We start from the raw sequence: 20,581 nt of genomic DNA, 5'->3' as shown, positions 1-20,581 counted from the left end.
ATTTGGATTCAGGTTTACCCGTTGCCTTGTTATACTTTATTTTGCTGTTTGTGTTTATTCAACAAGACCCCCGTGACTGCGTGGGTTTCCTCCGGGAGCTCCGGTTTCCTTCCACAGTCCAAAGACGTGCAAGTGAGGTGAATTGGAGATACAGATTTGTCCATGACTTTGTTTGACATTAAAAGACTTGAACTGATTAATCTTGTGTAACGATTAACTACTGTTTCTGTCATGAATGTAACCAAAGTGTGTAAAACATGACGTTAAAATCCTAATAAATAAAATCCTGTATCTTCATGATTCATCCAGTACTCAGTACTCTTTCTATAATGCTTCTGTCATACAGTAAAGCTGTTGTTTAATTTTTGTTTTATGCCATTACTGTTTTTAAATTAAAAATATTGTATTTATGTAAACAACAAGAGGCGATCAGATAACTAGCCTATTTTAATGTCTTTGTGCTCAGAGCTGGATCATGGCAATCAGGCACCCTAGGCAAAATTGTTCACACTGTCCCTAAATAGATTTAGCCATGTCATCTGATACATGCACATGGCATTCAATAGAATGCTTCTAGCAAAGGATAGCACATATGCAAATAAAAAAGTAGGCCTAGGATACCAGCTAAGTTGGAGCCGAGATAGCAAATTAACCGGGTAGATAAGTGACTCAACCTAGAAGTGATTTCTTTTCATTTTCAAGTCACATAATAGTACTAAGTAGTGTATTAACAGACAATACCAACATTTACACACCTTGCAAAGCCTTGCATGACTGATAGGGGAGACAGGAATGCCATCCCTCCCATTCAGTAAGCAAAACCTGTCAATGTCCAGTTAGACCAGTTAGAATTTTCTCTGCAGAAAAAAGGAAGTTCATTGCAACTCGAAAGAACAGACGGCTTGAATCCAAATTTCTGCATTGGATCTGAATATCTATGAACACTGACGGACTCGGAGAGTAGATGAAGTGTCCTAATGGCTGGCCTTCACACGTGAAAAAATAATTGGGTGTGATGAAAATGTGATGTGGTGCCCTCACAATAGGATCAACTTGACGTTTCATACAGATGCCTTTTTAGCAATGAATTATTATGTTGTGAGAAAGTTCAATAATTTGTCTTAAAATGTGTTGTATGCTGCCCCTACTTGACAGTGTACCAAAGGGTGCCCTTTTTAGTAAAAAATGGGATGCAGTGCAGATAGTACTTCTTCAGGTGAGAAAACATAATGAAGTGCCCAATTAGGTGCTCTTCTAATGAAGAGGTGCCCCTCCAGTGTATAAAATGCAGTGCTGTAAAGGTTGTCCCTATATGCGTGAGATGAACCCTCCAGTGAAGAAAATGTGATGTAGTGCCCTCACAATAGGATAAAGTTAAGGTTTCCTACAGGGCTATTTATGATGAAAAAAAAAAGTTGCCCTCTTGGATGCCCTTTTAAATGAGAAAACATGATGGAATGCCCTTGCAATAAAGAGAAAAAAACACGGAAGAAAATAATATGCAGTGCCCTAAAGTCTCTCTGACAGGGTGCCCTCTAAGCCCTCAAGGTATTTCACTCATCATGTGCTCACCCATGAAGCAACGCCAAAGCTGTGCCTTAAATACAACAAATTTCCCTAATCTGACTATGCTCCTCAAAACATATGCTATAATCCCAATGACAACTGTTTCAGTAGGGCAATCCTTCTCTAAATTGAAGCTGATCAAAACCCAGCTCAGAATCAGATGTGGGGAAACGACTTTCTGCTGCTGTCAACTGAAATTGATATTCCAGTTAACCATATTGAGGTCACTGACATTTACAGTGGGTATCAAAGTCATCCCTGTTACAATGCCCTGTTAAGTTTTTGTGATGTAAATAAGAGACCAAGATGAATCATTTCAGACCTGTTTCCATCTTTCATGTGACAACCTGAAACTTAAGGGGTTAAAGTCTCAATAATGTGGTTGCACAAATATGCACACTAATACTTTGTTAGCACAGTTTGATTTAGTGTTCTTTTGGTGATGCACAGTGTTGTTTTTGCACCAGACAGACCTTTTGGAATTATGGCTAAAAGGTTCAACCTTGGGTGTCATCACACCATAATATATTTTCCACCCATGCTTTTGGCAGGCTCGATGTAGGTTTTTGCAAAATGCAGCTGGGCTTGGATGTTTCTGCCACCCTACCCCACAATCCAGACATATGACATCTTAGTTTTTTGTTTTTCCCCTCTAAATGATTTCAGTTGGTTTTCAATTGAATAGGTCACATTAAAAGTGGAAATAAATCTAAAATGATTTATCTTGGTTTTTTACATCACAAAAATCTGGCATTTTGGGAGGAATCCACTATCCACCATCTTCCTACATTGACTACTAAGATCCTACCTCATAGCTTTCTCATTTACATTATCACAGTTGTGTGTGTTTGTGAAACAAATGGTAATCGTTCCCTCTGTTTTATAACTATAACCTCAGGGCTATAGTTCCCTTCATTCCAAATCATATAATCAGCATTGTTAAGTCTTTGACAAATTTATTATAATGGCTGAACAACTGCTACAAATTCCTTACCTTACACAAGCTTCTGATGAGTAAATTAAATCAACCCAAAGTTTTAGGAACATGTGCTTAAATAGAAAGTAGAAGACACAAGGAAGTGTGAAAGTGTGTACATAAGAAATGACATGGTCAATTTCACAAATTTGCTTATGTTTTTTTTTTATTAGTGCCAAATACTTCTAAAAGAAATGTACATTTTATAGATTAACCTTTTAAATCAAATATGCTTATTATATGATTTATAATAAAAAAACAGCAAATAATAATAAACAAACAATCTTGGACTATCATTCATTAGCTATCAGTATCTAAAGTTGACTGAAACATATGTAATAATTTTTTCCATACACTCACAATGTGCTGCATTGATTATAGTGAATTTAAATTTGTACAAAATAGTAATTTTTTGGCCAAAAAAGTTAAAAAATCAGTGATGCAGATTTTTCACTCGAAAAAACATTAAAAACTATACAAACAAGTGCATTTTTATGTTAAAACAGGTAATTAATTAGAAAATTTAACACAATATTTAGTAGGGGGGGAATGTTTTATTATATTATTTAAAAAAACATATAGAGATATAATCCATCTTTTAATATATGTAGGGACAACAACAAAATGTTTAGCATGTTTAGCTTTTCCTGTCAGTGTAGCATTGAGCACTATAACAAGCTAAAAAAAATTTCATACACTCACAATGTGCTGCATTGATTATGGTGATGTAAAAAAGGCTATATATTTATATATATATATTTACGGAAGCGTATTGCTGCCACACAGATAAAAAAATACCGTCAGTATGTCGTTATAACGAGAAAAGGATGTCGTTATAACGAGAAAGTATGTCGTTAAAACGAGAAAGGATGTCGTTATAACGAGAAAGTATGTCGTTTTAACGAGAAAGGATGTCATTATAACGAGAAAGTATGTCGTTATAACGAGAAAGTATGTCGTTATAACGAGAAAAGGATGTCTTTAAAACGAGAAAAGGATGTCGTTATAACGAGAAAAGGATGTCGTTATAACGAGAAAAGTTCATTACATTAAATGCTGCATATCTGACGGAAGTGTATCTGCTGATGGAGAGACAGTTTGCACACATGCATGATGCTGTAGCTTGTGTAACCTTGCAGCTTGGCATGCCGATCAAGATTCTCCTTTAGGAACAACAATGTCTAAACTTTAATATTCAACATTTGTCTGACATTCAGCATTCCGATCTAAATAAGTGGTTGAAAAAACACCTAAGACCTTCTTATTTTATGATTTCTTACACTAATGAAAATAGTCAACATACTACAAAAACAATTTTATGTAAATTTTAAGATTACGTCTATTTATCTAAAAATTTTTTTATAATGAAACCGTTTATTAAGCTCCCACTTCATCTAACGAGTTAGGGACCGTCATAAAACTAACTGAGAAACGTAGGAAACATTTACTCTGCACTTATACAGACTAATAAATCCATTTAAATCTTGTATGATTTGATGAATTAATGTCAAACAATTTTTACACAAACACATCAATGTTTCTCACCTACTACACAAACCTTATTTTTTGAAATAACATAGTATTTATTTTACATTGCATTTAAATAAAAATCAATAAATCTGTAATAAATTTATTTCAAATATACAAATTATATTTCCAAAAATAAAAATCATACAAGATTTAAATGGATTTATTAGTCTGGATAAGTGCAGAGTAAATGTTTCCTACGTTTCTCAGTTAGTTTTATGACGGTCCCTAACTCGTTAGATGAAGTGGGAGCTGATAAACGGTTTCATTATACATTTTCTTTAGATAAATAGACGTAATCTTAAAATTAACATAAAATTGTTTTTGTAGTATGTTGACTATTTTCATTAGTGTAAGAAATCATAAAATAAGAAGGTCTTAGGTGTTTTTTCAACCACTTATTTAGATCGGAATGCCGAATGTCAGACAAATGTTGAATATTAAAGTTTAGACATTGTTGTTCCTAAAGGAGAATCTTGATCGGCACGCCAAGCTGCAAGGTTACACAAGCTACAGCATCATGCATGTGTGCAAACTGTCTCTCCATCAGCAGATACACTTCCGTCAGATATGCAGCATTTAATGTAATGAACTTTTCTCGTTATAACGACATCCTGACGGCTTTTTTTTTAATCTGTGTGGCAGCAATACGCTTCCGTAATACAGTATATATGATTATATATGATTATATATATATATATAGGTTGACTTATTGAGTGTACCTTCCAGGTCGGACAAATTCTACTGTATTTCCCAGTTCAAAGGACCACTCGATCAGTATATTCTGTACTTTATAAAGTACAGCTGATTGGTTTGTGCAGGGGAACTAACTGTGTTAATAGTGATTAGAGAATTACAATCATTGCCACTGCTTTGAATGTGAGCTTCTGTATTAGTCAGTATGGTGGAAGTCTGGTGCTGCTGTATGTGTCCATACTTGTATGAGCGCTACAGTGCTGAGCAGATCGTCACTTCCTCCACACAGCGAGCTCATGTTCCTGGTATGACGGGGATGCGGGATCAGTTGTGCGTTAAGGACAAGTAGAAGATTCTCAAACAAAAATGAAGCCATGAAAAGAATAACGTTAATAGACTGATCATGAACGGGGATTAATGCACCTAATGGATTACAGTGGCTGAACCCAGACAGAACAGACTCTTCTCTGAGATTATGCCTATATAACAGTTGCAGTAACGGTAGCAGTTCCAGCAGCAACAGCAGGAGCTTCTCACCCCATACAGGGTGCTATTATTAATTCATATACTTATTTATTTATGTTCAGTTTTTACCCTGTTTGTTGCAGTATTGCCCGGATCCCAAATGTGAAACCGACTGCATTGGCAACATTCGGGAGTTTTTAAAAGGATGCACGTCTTTAAAGGTTGAGGTAAGCTGTCACTGCTCATTATTCTAATCAGAATATTGTTCTGTGGATATATTTTCATAAATACTGTACAGCCTAGTGCTAAAGTTTGAAAAACCCTTTCTTAGATTTCACTTTTAATCATAATAATAATAATAAAACTGAAGTTACACTCAGTTACAATAAGTTCAGATCCTGTACAACATCCTATAACACCAACTCAGTAAATATCAGTCATAATGCATTAAGATGTGCAAAGCTTGTTTCATGATGATGATGATGATGATAATGATGTGTTGAATTATTTGTATTTGGAAAATAAAAAAAACATGCAATTTGACCAGGGTGGTCATGTGGTATGTGGTGCCAAATGCCAGAGAATGATCATTGTTTTCTTCCTGACATTTGTTAAACATTTGGTCCCATTGCCCTTCATTAAGACAAAAATGTGTACAAAGTTTGCGTTGGATTATTAAAGGGCAAAACATACTAATAGAGAGCAAACATGCATGACATGTCAGTCTTGTGACATTAATGATTTCTGCAGCTGTTCTTTGTCTGTGACTGATCGGTTGGAACACATCTGTCTATGATCAGCTTTCAGGTGTTTTATAGGTTTATTGTGGATCTTTAATAGTATGCATGAAAATAACTTGCAAGATAAAATTCATGCACAATGTATTGCTCATCAAATTTCTATAAGAAGCCAATTGCCAAATGTTGTGTTTATACAAATGGCTTTGTTGTGTTTATTAACAAAGTTAATACAAATGGCAGAAATGTCAACTTTAGGGTCCTTGGGTGGGTCTAATGCACTAGCACGTGGCTAAAGAGTATATAAACTCTCAAGTTTGAATCTCAGTTCAGCCACTGACCTGATCGGTCATCCACAGAAATGGTGTTTGAGGCAGGGAAGGTTGGACAATGTCTGGGCCAAGGTGAGACTGGTCTGGGCAGTTGCATGAGTTGGGGGGGGGATGATGCATCCCCCATGAGTTGGGGGGGGATGATGCAACCATCATTGGATGGTTGACTAGACAATCTAGTCAACCATCCAATGACTAGATTGGATGGTTAAGCAGTGTATTGGCTGAGATTTAAAGAGTTGTTGTCTAATGAATCTGCAATTGATCCTGGTGTTACCTAAAAAATTAACAAAACTTTGAATGTGTTGTAATGTGAACCAGTGTTTTCCTGCATAAACTGCAGTATTTCCTGATAACAGTAATAAAAAAAAGCTGCTTAAGCTGTAGTAAATCCTCCTTCCGACTCAATTTGTTTAATTTGCTTAAACAAAATAGCCCTCTTATATTTAAGGCCTGCTGTGTTTTTCCCAAAATAGAAAGGTACATGCCCAGGCAACACCATCACCTGGAAGTGTAAGCTAAGGCTAGCAGTGACATGCCAGAATTTCATGGAAGTATGTTATGGTACTTTCTGTCCAGACCACTTTACAAATATTAGCATTTTTTCAGAACACATCACTGTGGAGTGTTTTTGCAAGTTTGAATCCCAGCAGAGCCACCAACCTGGTCGGACATCCACACCAACACAATTGGCTGTGTTTGAGGCAGGACAGGTCAGACTGGGTCTTTTACCTCTGTTACTGTGATATACAATCTCCAGCCTGGGTGATTTCTGTGGAAGTCACTTGGAGCTTAGCGTGGCTCTCCGTATACGATATGGCTCTGTGTTGGAACCCAACACTGGCAGATGATTGGACACGTTGGAGGGGGGGTGTGGTGATCCTGCTGTCCATAGTATCGGAAGTTGTTTAAGCACCACTGGATTCATAATCAGGAATTGGTAATGACCACAGTGGGAGAAAAAAAGGAAAAATCCAGAAAAAGCATGGTCCACATGTTTTAAAATATACTGTTAGAGCTAAAAGGGCAGCTGAAAAGAACTCCATCATGTACTGCTCAAACCCAGAAGTGCATATTAGGAATGCAAGTCATGTGACTTGACAGAGCAGCCGCTTGTACAACTTTCACTTCTGCTTTTGGGGAAGTTTTTAAAATGGGAAGTAAAGTACATAAAGCACAAAGTTAACATATGTATTTGTTTTTAACCTTTCTATCTTCATACATTTGAAAGATACATTATGCAAATATATATTTATGTAGCATATGTGAATTTTATGCCATCTTACTGGTGTTAGGGCTAAAAAGCAAATAATAACAATAATAATAATAATAATAATAATAACAACATTATTATTATTATTATTGTTACATACTGAAATCTCTTATTTACAAAAGTACTTTTTTGGAAAGGCGCACTCTTAGGTCCACGAATTACACTGCATCATCAGGACATAAACCAACCCATGATGATCAAGGAACTGTCTGTGAATCTCTACAATTGTGTCAAAGCATTGATAAGGGCAAGAATATAAAGCGCTCCATTTTTGGCACACAGTGGCTTCAGTCATTTTGAAATGGAAGAAGCTTGGCCCAACTTTTTTTTTGTATTTTGTTTATGCATTTTCTCCCTTTTTAGCGCGTCCAATTGCCTGTTTGCATCATTCTTCCTCTCCACCAATGCTGATCCCCGCTCTGATTGAGGAGAACGAAGCTAACCCACGCCCCCTCCAACACGTGAGCAGCAGCCGTGTGCATTTTGTCACCTACACTTTGACGAGTGCATATGCGGATCATCACTGTGTACGGAGAGACACACCCTGACAGCAATCTTTTCTCATCTCTGTGCATGTGCCATCAATCAGCCAGCAGAGGTCGGAATTGCATTAGTTATGAGAGAGTCTCTATCCGGCTTTTAATATCCCACCCCTATCAGGCTGCTCAGCCCAGCCGGCAGGCAAAGCTGAGATTCGATACGATGTATCCCAGCTCTGGTGTTTAGCGTGTGTTTTACTGCTGCGCCACCTGAGCGGCACCTTGGCCCAACTTTAAACCTTGAGTTTGCCATCTGGCCAAATTGGGCACTCGAACAATAAGGGCCATGACACCATTTGATTGTGGAGATCCACAGACAGTGGATAAATTACCTGAAACAATACCACAAAAGTTATGTTTTTAATAGTGTTCCATCATTTTTCCTTTATATAATATTGCTTATTAGTGTCAAGGTGGATCACAGCGAGAAGGTCCTGGGTTCAATCCCCAGGTGGGGCGGTCTGGGTCCTTTCTGTGTGGAGTTTGCACGTTTTCCCCGTGTCTGTGTGGGTTTCCTCTGGGAGCTCCGGTTACCCCCCACAGTCCAAAAACATGCAAGTGAGGTGAATTGGAGATACAAAATTGTCCATGACTGTGTTTGATATTAAACTTGTGAACTAATGAATCCTTGGTAATGAGTAACTACCGTTTCTGTCATGAATGTAAAACATGATGGTAAAATCCTAATAAATAGGTAATATTATTGCTTATTAGACTAGTTTTAGATTAGTTTTAGTTGTTTTACTTGTGATCATGTTGTGATATTAGTCTCAGGTATTTGGGTATGAAACCCAACGTTTTTGTATGTATTAAAAAATAATAATAAGATATTATTATATTAAAAATAATGCATTTGTTTGCTTAGAAACTACTTCGAGATTTTTGTCCACATTTTTATTTAAAGCACTACAGCCTTAATTGTCTAGGGAATGTCATTTGTAAAGAATACACCTTACAGCCTACAGTACTATAACCTGGTAAATGCATTATTCAGTAGATCCTCTAGCACAGCATTCTACAAATGCAAGTGAGGATCACATGTACATTAGTGAAAACAATTACTGACCATCTGTAAATGTTGTAAATCATTTAAAGGAATAATGTTAAAGCTATTTTTGGATCACTGAAAATTGCCTTTCTAAATAATTAAAGAACATTTGTAATCCTATTACACTGTCAGAAAGTGTTAGATTAAGTGTGTAAATAAGTTCTAAATTTACAAGACAAACTTCCTGGAATAAGGGTGGAGAGATGGGTAATTAGTTTACCAGTAAATGCTTTATAGATAAAAACACATCACTGTTTTTGTCTAGTGTTGGACACAGGGTCAGCATTTCTCATAATAAATGGGTAAAATAAGGAATGAGAAGTTGCAATCCGATTTGTGACTCTTTTAAATGACTCAGTTTCTTATAAATCTTCTAATGGACTACAAACAGATAAGATCTTGGAGAAGTAGGAGGAAGAAAAGTGGAAAACAATCATTTTCCTTGCTGGATGAGAACATAAACAAAACTAGGCCGTGTAGATAATCACGTCTTAGACTTGGCTGCTCTAAAGGAGCCTTTACATGTATGTTTAAAGCTTTGATTTTGATCATAAACTCAGTTTATGATTATAAGCCTATCTTTGAACCATAAGCTAAGACACTTACTATTTGAAACATAGCCTAACACGACTACATTAGAAGGATTATAAAAGGCGGTCTTATTCAGATTAACCAAGGGTTTCAGGGACAAGAATGCAAAGTCAAGATTAAATATATAAACTCAGCTTTACTTGTTTTACCCAAAACAACTTGCAGTGTAATTTAAAAAGTGAATTACTGCTTACAGGCGGCACGGTGGCTGGGTGGGTAGCACTGTCGCCTCACAGCAAGAAGGTCCTGTGGTCTTAAGGCCTTCAAAGACCAGGCGTATTTATATTAAGATGATACTACAGCTGAATGGCACAGAGTTAACGACTCCTAATGACTACCGATTACATTTATTTATAAATAATTTTGCAAACCTTATATATCCCCTCTGTAATTATATAGAATATGTTGTGTAGATCTATATACATATGGGGACAGTGGTAGCCTAGTGCGTAGGGCCTTGTGCAATCAATCGAAAGGTTGAGAGTTTGAATCCCAGCTCTGACATGCAGCCACTTTTGGGCCCTTGAGCAAGGCCCTTAACCCTGTCTGCTCCAGGGGCGCCGTACAATGCGCTCTAACCCCAGCATCCAAACAAGTTGGGATATGCAAAGAATTTCATTGTACTGTACATGTGTACGTATATGTACAGTGTATCACAAAAGTGAGTACACCCCTCACATTTCTGCAAATATTTCATTATATCTTTTCATGGGACAACACTATAGACATGAAACTTGGATATAACTTAGAGTAGTCAGTGTACAGCTTGTATAGCAGTGTATACTGTCTTCTGAAAATAACTCAACACACAGCCATTAATGTCTAAATGGCTGGCAACATAAGTGAGTACACCCCACAGTGAACATGTCCAAATTGTGCCCAAATGTGTCGTTGTCCCTCCCTGGTGTCATGTGTCAAGGTCCCAGGTGTAAATGGGGAGCAGGGCTGTTAAATTTGGTGTTTTGGGTACAATTCTCTCATACTGGCCACTGGATATTCAACATGGTACCTCATGGCATAGAACTCTCTGAGGATGTGAGAAATAGAATTGTTGCTCTCCACAAAGATGGCCTGGGCTATAAGAAGATTGCTAACACCCTGAAACTGAGCTACAGCATGGTGGCCAAGGTCATACAGCGGTTTTCCAGGACAGGTTCCACTCGGAACAGGCTTCGCCAGGGTCGACCAAAGAAGTTGAGTCCACGTGTTCGGCGTCATATCCAGAGGTTGGCTTTAAAAAATAGACACATGAGTGCTGCCAGCATTGCTGCAGAGGTTGAAGACGTGGGAGGTCAGCCTGTCAGTGCTCAGACCATACGCCGCACACTGCATCAACTCCGTCTGCATGGTCGTCATTACAGAAGGAAGCTGACGCACAAGAAAGCCCGCAAACAGTTTGCTGAAGACAAGCAGTCCAAGAACATGGATTACTGGAATGCCCTGTGGTCTGACGAGACCAAGATAAACTTGTTTGGCTCAGATGGTGTCCAGCATGTGTGGCGGCGCCCTGGTGAGAAGTACCAAGACAACTGTATCTTGCCTACAGTCAAGCATGGTGGTGGTAGCATCATGGTCTTGGGCTGCATGAGTGTTGCTGGCACTGGGGAGCTGCAGTTCATTAAGGGAAACATGAATTCCAACATGTACTGTGACATTCTGAAACAGAGCATGATCCCCTCCCTTCAAAAACTGGGCCTCATGGCAGTTTTCCAACAGGATAACGACCCCAAACACAACCTCCAAGATGACAACTGCCTTGCTGAGGAAGCTGAAGGTAAAGGTGATGGACTAAACCCAATTGAGCACCTGTGGCGCATCCTCAAGTGGAAGGTGGAGGAGTTCAAGGTGTCCAACATCCACCAGCTCCGTGATGTCATCATGGAGGAGTGGAAGAGGATTCCAGTAGCAACCTGTGCAGCTCTGGTGAATTCCATGCCCAGGAGGGTTAAGGCAGTGCTGGATAATAATGGTGGTCACACAAAATATTGACACTTTGGGCACAATTTGTACATCTTCACTGTGGGGTGTACTCACTTATGTTGCCAGCCATTTAGACATTAAAGGCTGTGTGTTGAGTTATTTTCAGAAGACAGTAAATCTACACTGCTATACAAGCTGTACACTGACTATTCTAACTTATATCCAAGTTTTATTTCTATAGTGTTGTCCCATGAAAAGATATAATAAAATATTTGCAGAAATGTGAGGGGTGTACTCACTTTTGTGATACACTGTATATATGACAAATAAGGGCATTCTTCTATGTCTTTGTTCGAGGTGGTTGGACAAATACAAGGGATCTTCAAAAAGTTTCCGCACTTTTATATTTTGGTTGGAAACATTGAGGGCAAGAGGGGTAGTAACTGAGAGTCTGAGAGACAGAGAGAGTTTAAAGTCCGGATTTAGCGCCAACTGATTTACAACTTTTTAGACATTCAGAGCTTTAAGGGGAAGAGGATTTTCATGTGATGATGATGTGAAAGCAGCGGTGCATCAGTGGTTACGCGCTCAACCAAAAACACACTGTTACGATGCTGGGAAAAATCACAAAGGAAGGTGACTGTAGAAAAGTGATAAGTAATTCTTAATAAACAGTTAAAAAAAGTGCTGAAACTTTTTGAAGAACCCTCATATATAATTACAAATAATCCTCTAATTTCTGGTAATTTCTCTTTTCCAGGGCTTTGAACCAGAAAGCTTATACACCGGGGAGAATTTTAGCAAGGTTCTCTCTACACTGTCAGCAATAAACATCGCCACACAAGGTAATTTGTTTTGTTGTGATCTCAGCATTTTTTGTACTGTATCCTACATCTCATTCTAAAACCATGGACCTTAATATGGAGTTGGTTCTTTTTGCTAAAACAGGCTTCACACATTCTCTAGATTTTGAAACAGAAGTACTGAGATTCATTTGCAGTTAGCTGTAAGCGCATTAGTAAGTTTGGGAGCTGATGTTGGGAAATGAGATTCTGCTCTCAGTTGGTTGTTTAGTTCTTAAAAAAGATGCTGAATCAAACCAAACTAAAATAAAAAAAAGGCACTTCATGGGCATAAATATCTTAAGCATCATTAATCTATGCTCAGATCTCTGTGTAACGTTTTTAATTTAGCATCTGCACCAGTATTAAGCAGGGATGTCCCGATACAATCTCAAAGATCGGAATCCCAAACAAGGCATTTTTTAACTGATCGGTATCGGCTTTACGGTATTCGTTACGGTAATCGGTATTCGTTTTATTGGTCAAGCAGGTGTCGTAAATGGAGAGTCCAACAGCGAAGTGTAATGTCTGCAATGTGAGCGTTTCACGAGGCGGTAGTAGCAGAGCTGCGTTCATTACTGTAGAATTCTACTATTTATATTGTGTGTGAGTCAAGGATCACTCCGGTTTACAAAACAATAACTTTTAATCTGAGTATGAAAGGAGCATAACATACAGCACGAGTTACAAGACTGAACGACATCTCAGTATCAAGCACTCTGATTGGCTTAGTTACAACATGCCTACAAGTACGGTGGCTCATAAACAAACCAGATATCATTTAACCAAACGATCTACCAATTTGATACGGCACCTAAAAAATAAACACTTAGCCGAATACAGCGAGTTTATTATTATATGATGAGAAGAGGAACCGACTGTCCTCTAACACGGCAGAGATGCAGATTTTCCTCAAAAAGAACCTTCACTTTATTTTCATTGTTCTAGTTTTACTACTACAATGCTGCACTAAGTTTGTTTACTTTTATTTTGTAAAAATAAAGGAACATTAAGCAATAGCTTGAATTCAGGCAATTTTTTTCCTACAGCACTGCAGAGCTATTCAGCTATACATTGGATTAATTTGAATAACTGTAATGCACTTGAAGTGTGCACTGTGTGAACAGTATTATCTAGTTCTTATCTAGGCAATATCTAGAAAAAAGTATCGGTTTGAGACTCGGTATCGGATCGGAATCAAAATTAATGATCGGGATCAGGATCGGGAACAATAAAACGTGATCGGGACATCCCTAGTATTAAGGTAGAACTCAGTCTATAATCTTATAATAACTACACTAATGTTGTCAGGAAGAGCTTTAATATACTGACTGCATCTCTGTTCGTGATAAGCATGTTTAGTTAGCACTTGTAGTGAATAGGTGCAGGTGAAAAGATGCAGTTGGCTACTGCACACGTGTCGGAGGGGGCATGTGTTAGTCACGGCTCTCCTCAGTCAGAGCGGAGGTCAATGTCAGTAGGAAGAGGAAGGGTAATGCAATCGGGTAATTGGATACAACTAGATTGGGGGGGCGGCACGGTGGCTAAGTGGGTAGCACTGTTACCTCACAGCAAGAAGGTCCTGGGTTCGATCCCCAGGTGGGGTGGTCCGGGTCCTTTTTTTGTGGAGTTTGCATGTTCTCCCCGTGTCCACGTGGGTTTCCAGGTTCATTTACGAACCTGTTAATGATTTGTGTGACTAAAACATATCAAACAACTCAGTAATCAGTAGGGGTGTCCACATACTTTTGCCCATATCGCATACATGTATGCATGCATTCCGAACAGCTGATTTTGCATTTCTCTCTAAGTCTTTGGCATGGCTTGGCATTGGCACTCAGGCACAAATGGCTTGGCCATATGTGAGAGTCTTGTGTTCAGTAGCATTTTTTGAAAATTGATTTTTTTTTTTCTTGAAGAAAATTGAGCTCCAGTGGTCTCTCATGAACCACAAAATGCTGCTGTGTTTCCTGCCAGCTCGCAGCATCTGTAATACATTTTGCTTTTAGATACCAAGAAATGCTTTGTGACACATATTTGGATGGGAACATTTCGGGTCCCATATAGCATGGCTGGTTAAATGGCTCCATTTTTAAGATGACCTGCGCTGCTTTGTTTACTAAATCTGTGTTTATGAAATGGTCATGACTTGGATGATAATTGATTTACTGTAGCCCACAATAATTTTTTTAAATGAATGCACTGGATTTAGTGTTTTTATCATACTTACTTATACATACACTATATGGCCAAAAGTATTTGAAAACCTGACCATAAGCTTGTTGGACATTTAGTTTAAAAAACAAGTGACTTTTATGTGATCTTTTAGCTATAATCTTACAAGACTTTGAAGAATGTCTTTGGGATGTCTTTGTGCCCATTTGGTCAAAAGAGCATTTGTATGGATCTTGAATACATCGTATCAAAGCTCAGCTCAGCTCTGCCTGCCGGCTGGGCTGAACAGCCACATGAACAGCGATTGTCCTGTTGTTCAGATAGGGGTGGGATATTAAAAAGCTAGATATGGACTCTCTCATAACTAATGCAATTACGACCTCTGCTGGCTGATTGATGGCTCCTGCACAGAGACGGGAAAAGAGAGCTGTCAGGGTGTGTCTCTCCGTACACAGTACTGATCCGCATTGCACTCGTCAAAGTGTGGGTAACAAAATGCATACGGCTGTGCCCACATGTTGGAGGGGGGGTGGGTTAGCTTCGTTTTCCTCAGTCAGAGCAGGGATCAGCATTAGTGGAGAGGAAGCATGACGCAATCGGGCAATTGGACGGTCTAAAAGAAAGAAAAAGGGGAGAATTATTACATTATTTTTAAACAATATAAATTGATTCCAGTATTTTCCAACATAAAAGGTTCAGAAAAAAAATTGCAGGTTTGAACTTAAACTACTATAAAATGTAAATTTTTTAGTGGATGAAATTCAAACATTTCTAAATATAGAAATGTTGTAAACCTTGCTCTACATTGCTCTTGTACTAATCCCAAAGCTATGACATGTGCATTTGTGCATACTGCCTTCCTAAAGTCCTCCCACAGCATTCCAGCCAAAATTAGATTTAACCTTTGACTTTGCTCTTTCCAAAGACTCCAGATCATCAGTCTAAGCTGCAGATCATAAATTTTCTTAGTGTCGTTGATAGATTTAATCACGGTTCAGCTTCAGTTTTTGAAACAGTTTCACATTCTGCTTAGATCTTCTCTGGCTGATTGTGGAATTCATAATCGATTCAGTAACTGCGTGTTGCTCAAACAGCCAAACCAACATAAAGCTTCCACTGTATGAAAAGAATCAATACTAAGACTAAAAGCTTGTTACTTCTGGCTGGTGTGTGCTGCCAGATTTAAATGGATTGGGCAGAGATTCAAGTTTAGTCAGAAAGAAATCTGTCGAGTGTGCCAAAAATGGTCACAAAACAAGATGAATCCCAAGTTTGAATCTTTTGACTTAAATTTCAGTGTCAGATGTAGTGTAACATTTCTCATTTTAGTGGTGAGGATCAACAGTTTTCAACCTTTTTTTTCTCCCAGACCAGTGGTCCCCAACCTTTTTTGCAGCACGGACCGGTTTCATATAAAATATAATTTCACGGACCGGTGGGGCGGGAGGATTTAAAATAGAATAACTATAGAATGGAAAATCAGTGTGAATCCTAAGCTTTTTTCAATGCAACAAGACACTGCTCCCACCTAGTGGTGATTGGGGACAATAACACCTGAAGAGTACTGGAAATTGAATTGCTCTTGTAGCGATCTCTAAATATTTATTCTTTCTGTGCGGCCCGGTAATAAATGACCCATGGTAGTTGGGGACCACTGTCCTAGACCACCTTGTGTTCCAAAAATAACCATTCTGACATGGGTTATGATATTTTTCTTACTCTTTCAGCAAGGATGACAAAAGGTATTGTGTTCTTTTTTAAGGTAAATTATCTTGGTATTTTCTGATTTTGGTTGTTGTATTGGGTGGTGGGAGCTTCAGCGAGATCTTCATTACCAACTGATTCTGATTCTTTGTAGTCACCGTCTGTTGACTTTTGCACTTTTGGCAAAACCCAGTGTAGGCTATAGGAAGTTTAAAACGGATCTATATAATATATATGTCAGTACCCTACTGATTTTCTGTTCCATTGCATGTGATTGTTTTTTTTACTTTTCTCAATTAAAGGCAACAGGACTCCACCAGAGCACCTCTGATTACTAAATTTGATTTAATTCAGAAACTCAGGAATTGGCAACCAAGCAGCGACTTTAAACAAAATCTCATTCAGCGGGAGCAGCTGCCATTTCCGGCAAAAACAGTTGTTTATTAAAGAGTCTTTTAGAGCAACTGACTACATCTGCCAGACCATGCTGGTTCTATGCCCTCTCTGCTTGCTGTTTGGCAAGGTCTGTTATGAAACTTTGCAATTGGCACACAGCTCTAGGTGTGAAGTGGCGCAGTGGTAGCTGAACATTCATTGATAGTGTAAGCTCATTCAGAACAAATGAAAATTTTGTGTATTTATGTATTCAGCGTATTGTAACACAGATTCATAACGTCTGAATTCGAAAATGAGTTGTAGTTTATTTTTGGTGGACTGCTAGACAGTTGTTGTCCACTGGTCTGTACGCTGAAGAGACAACTGTGAAATTCTTATCAAGCCCATGTACTCATGTCACATCTTTGGTGTTGTAACTGTTGAAAAGTCAGAGGAACTCTCACACTACAGGGCTGTAAAATAATTTGGAATTTTGAAACTATTTACACACACACACACACACACACACACACACACACACACACACACACACACACACACACACACACATAAAGTGTATCACAAAAGTGAGTACACCCCTCACATTTCTGCAAATATTTTATTATATCTTTTCATGGGACAACACTATAGAAATAAAACTTGGATATAACTTAGAGTAGTCAGTGTACAGCTTGTATAGCAGTGTAGATTTACTGTCTTCTGAAAATAACTCAACACACAGCCATTAATGTCTAAATGGCTGGCAACATAAGTGAGTACACCCCACAGTGAACATGTCCAAATTGTGCCCAAAGTGTCAATATTTTGTGTGACCACCATTATTATCCAGCACTGCCTTAACCCTCCTGGGCATGGAATTCACCAGAGCTGCACAGGTTGCTACTGGAATCCTCTTCCACTCCTCCATGATGACATCACGGAGCTGGTGGATGTTGGACACCTTGAACTCCTCCACCTTCCACTTGAGGATGCGCCACAGGTGCTCAATTGGGTTTAGTCCATCACCTTTACCTTCAGCTTCCTCAGCAAGGCAGTTGTCATCTTGGAGGTTGTGTTTGGGGTCGTTATCCTGTTGGAAAACTGCCATGAGGCCCAGTTTTCGAAGGGAGGGGATCATGCTCTGTTTCAGAATGTCACAGTACATGTTGGAATTCATGTTTCCCTCAATGAACTGCAGCTCCCCAGTGCCAGCAACACTCATGCAGCCCAAGACCATGATGCTACCACCACCATGCTTGACTGTAGGCAAGATACAGTTGTCTTGGTACTTCTCACCAGGGCGCCGCCACACATGCTGGACACCATCTGAGCCAAACAAGTTTATCTTGGTCTCGTCAGACCACAGGGCATTCCAGTAATCCATGTTCTTGGACTGCTTGTCTTCAGCAAACTGTTTGCGGGCTTTCTTGTGCGTCAGCTTCCTTCTGGGATGACGACCATGCAGACCGAGTTGATGCAGTGTGTGGCGTATGGTCTGAGCACTGACAGGCTTACCTCCCACATCTTCAACCTCTGCAGCAATGCTGGCAGCACTCGTGTCTATTTTTTAAAGCCAACCTCTGGATATGACGCCGAACACGTGGACTCAACTTCTTTGGTCGACCCTGGCGAAGCCTGATCCGAGTGGAACCTGTCCTGGAAAACCGCTGTATGACCTTGGCCACCATGCTGTAGCTCAGTTTCAGGGTGTTAGCAATCTTCTTATAGCCCAGGCCATCTTTGTGGAGAGCAACAATTCTATTTCTCACATCCTCAGAGAGTTCTTTGCCATGAGGTGCCATGTTGAATATCCAGTGGCCAGTATGAGAGAAACGCCAAATTTAACAGCCCTGCTCCCCATTTACACCTGGGACCTTGACACATGACACCAGGGAGGGACAACGACACATTTGGGCACAATTTGGACATGTTCACTGTGGGGTGTACTCACTTATGTTGCCAGCTATTTAGACATTAATGGCTGTGTGTTGAGTTATTTTCAGAAGACAGTAAATCTACACTGCTATACAAGTTGTACACTGACTACTCTAAGTTATATCCAAGTTTCATGTCTATAGTGTTGTCCCATGAAAAGATATAATGAAATATTTGCAGAAATGTGAGGGGTGTACTCACTTTTGTGATACACTGTATATATACAATGGCACCTTGAAACTCGATGTCGATTGGTTCTGGGAGTGGCTTTAAGTTTAAAAGGCGTAGAGTTTCAAAGAATGTTTTCCCAATAAAACCTGCACTTTACCTTTCCTTATTTATTGTTTCCTTAAGCTTCTTAATCGTGGAGATTTCGTATTCTTTTTAGTAAAGGCACATTCACATGAGAAGCGGTTGTGCTGTTATTTTCTATGGAGTGTGATGGTGCACAAAGCTTAACGTGACGTGTTGTACTAAAACAATGAGCGAGGAATTTAATTAGTGGAGAGAACCTATGAGGAGTAATAATTAGGAGAGGTTCAGTGTTCCTGTGTCGTTTTTTAAATACATGGTCACGTCAAGCTTTTTTTAACGATTTTGGGCTCTCCTGGTAAAGCTCACAATTTTTCAGAACCCTGAGCTAAAACACAAGTTTAAAAGTGAAACAGGAGGAAAATCTAGCTAAACACAGATACATGTGGATGCTTTCAGAGTGAATTTGACAGTTATTTTACACAAATGCATACACAAATTGATGGCTGAACAAAACGGCAGTTGCACACACGTCGAGTTTAAGTGAAACGTGGAGTTTAAGGCCACAAATTTCTTGACGGGTGTAGAGTTTCAAAGATTCCGAATATATATATATATATATACAGTGTATCACAGAAGTGAGTACACCCCTCACATTTCTGCAGATATTTAAGTATATCTTTTCATGGGACAACACTGACAAAATGACACTTTGACACAATGAAAAGTAGTCTGTGTGCAGCTTATATAACAGTGTAAATTTATTCTTCCCTCAAAATAACTCAATATACAGCCATTAATGTCTAAACCACTGGTAACAAAAGTGAGTACACCCCTTATTGAAAGTTCCTGAAGTGTCAATATTTTGTGTGGCCACCATTATTTCCCAGAACTGCCTTAACTCTCCTGGGCATGGAGTTTACCAGAGCTTCACAGGTTGCCACTGGAATGCTTTTCCACTCCTCCATGACGACATCACGGAGCTGGCGGATATTCGAGACTTTGCGCTCCTCCACCTTCCGCTTGAGGATGCCCCAAAGATGTTCTATTGGGTTTAGGTCTGGAGATATGCTTGGCCAGTCCATCACCTTTACCCTCAGCCTCTTCAATAAAGCAGTGGTCGTCTTAGAGGTGTGTTTGGGGTCATTATCATGCTGGAACACTGCCCTGCGACCCAGTTTCCGGAGGGAGGGGATCATGCTCTGCTTCAGTATTTCACAGTACATATTGAAGTTCATGTGTCCCTCAATGAAATGTAACTCCCCAACACCTGCTGCACTCATGCAGCCCCAGACCATGGCATTCCCACCACCATGCTTGACTGTAGGCATGACACACTTATCTTTGTACTCCTCACCTGATTGCCGCCACACATGCTTGAGACCATCTGAACCAAACAAATTAATCTTGGTCTCATCAGACCATAGGACATGGTTCCAGTAATCCATGTCCTTTGTTGACATGTCTTCAGCAAACTGTTTGCGGGCTTTCTTGTGTAGAGACTTCAGAAGAGGCTTCCTTCTGGGGTGACAGCCATGCAGACCAATTTGATGTAGTGTGCGGCGTATGGTCTGAGCACTGACAGGCTGACCCCCCACCTTTTCAATCTCTGCAGCAATGCTGACAGC

At 39.3% G+C, this 20,581-nt stretch overlaps 1 protein-coding gene across 4 annotated transcripts in view; it reads left to right on the top strand.

The window, feature by feature from the left end:
* Positions 1–20,581, top strand: part of arhgef6 (Rac/Cdc42 guanine nucleotide exchange factor (GEF) 6) — a 59,925-nt gene that overhangs the window by 1,458 nt on the left and 37,886 nt on the right. For 3 of the 4 annotated variants that reach the window (XM_062999813.1, XM_062999812.1, XM_062999811.1), the window contains exons 2-3: positions 5,374–5,457; positions 12,431–12,515. In XM_062999813.1, coding sequence (XP_062855883.1) covers positions 5,374–5,457; positions 12,431–12,515 — 169 coding nt within the window. Of the gene's footprint in view, positions 1–5,373; positions 5,458–6,963; positions 7,013–12,430; positions 12,516–20,581 lie in introns of those variants that run through there. The other variant, XM_062999814.1, reaches the window with a different exon arrangement.

The sequence above is a fragment of the Trichomycterus rosablanca genome, chromosome 8 (genome assembly GCF_030014385.1).
Source record: "Trichomycterus rosablanca isolate fTriRos1 chromosome 8, fTriRos1.hap1, whole genome shotgun sequence".
In the NCBI taxonomy this organism is placed as follows: domain Eukaryota; kingdom Metazoa; phylum Chordata; class Actinopteri; order Siluriformes; family Trichomycteridae; genus Trichomycterus; species Trichomycterus rosablanca.
The sequence above is the reverse complement of the archived record's forward strand: the minus strand, read 5'-3'. Positions and strand labels throughout refer to the sequence as shown.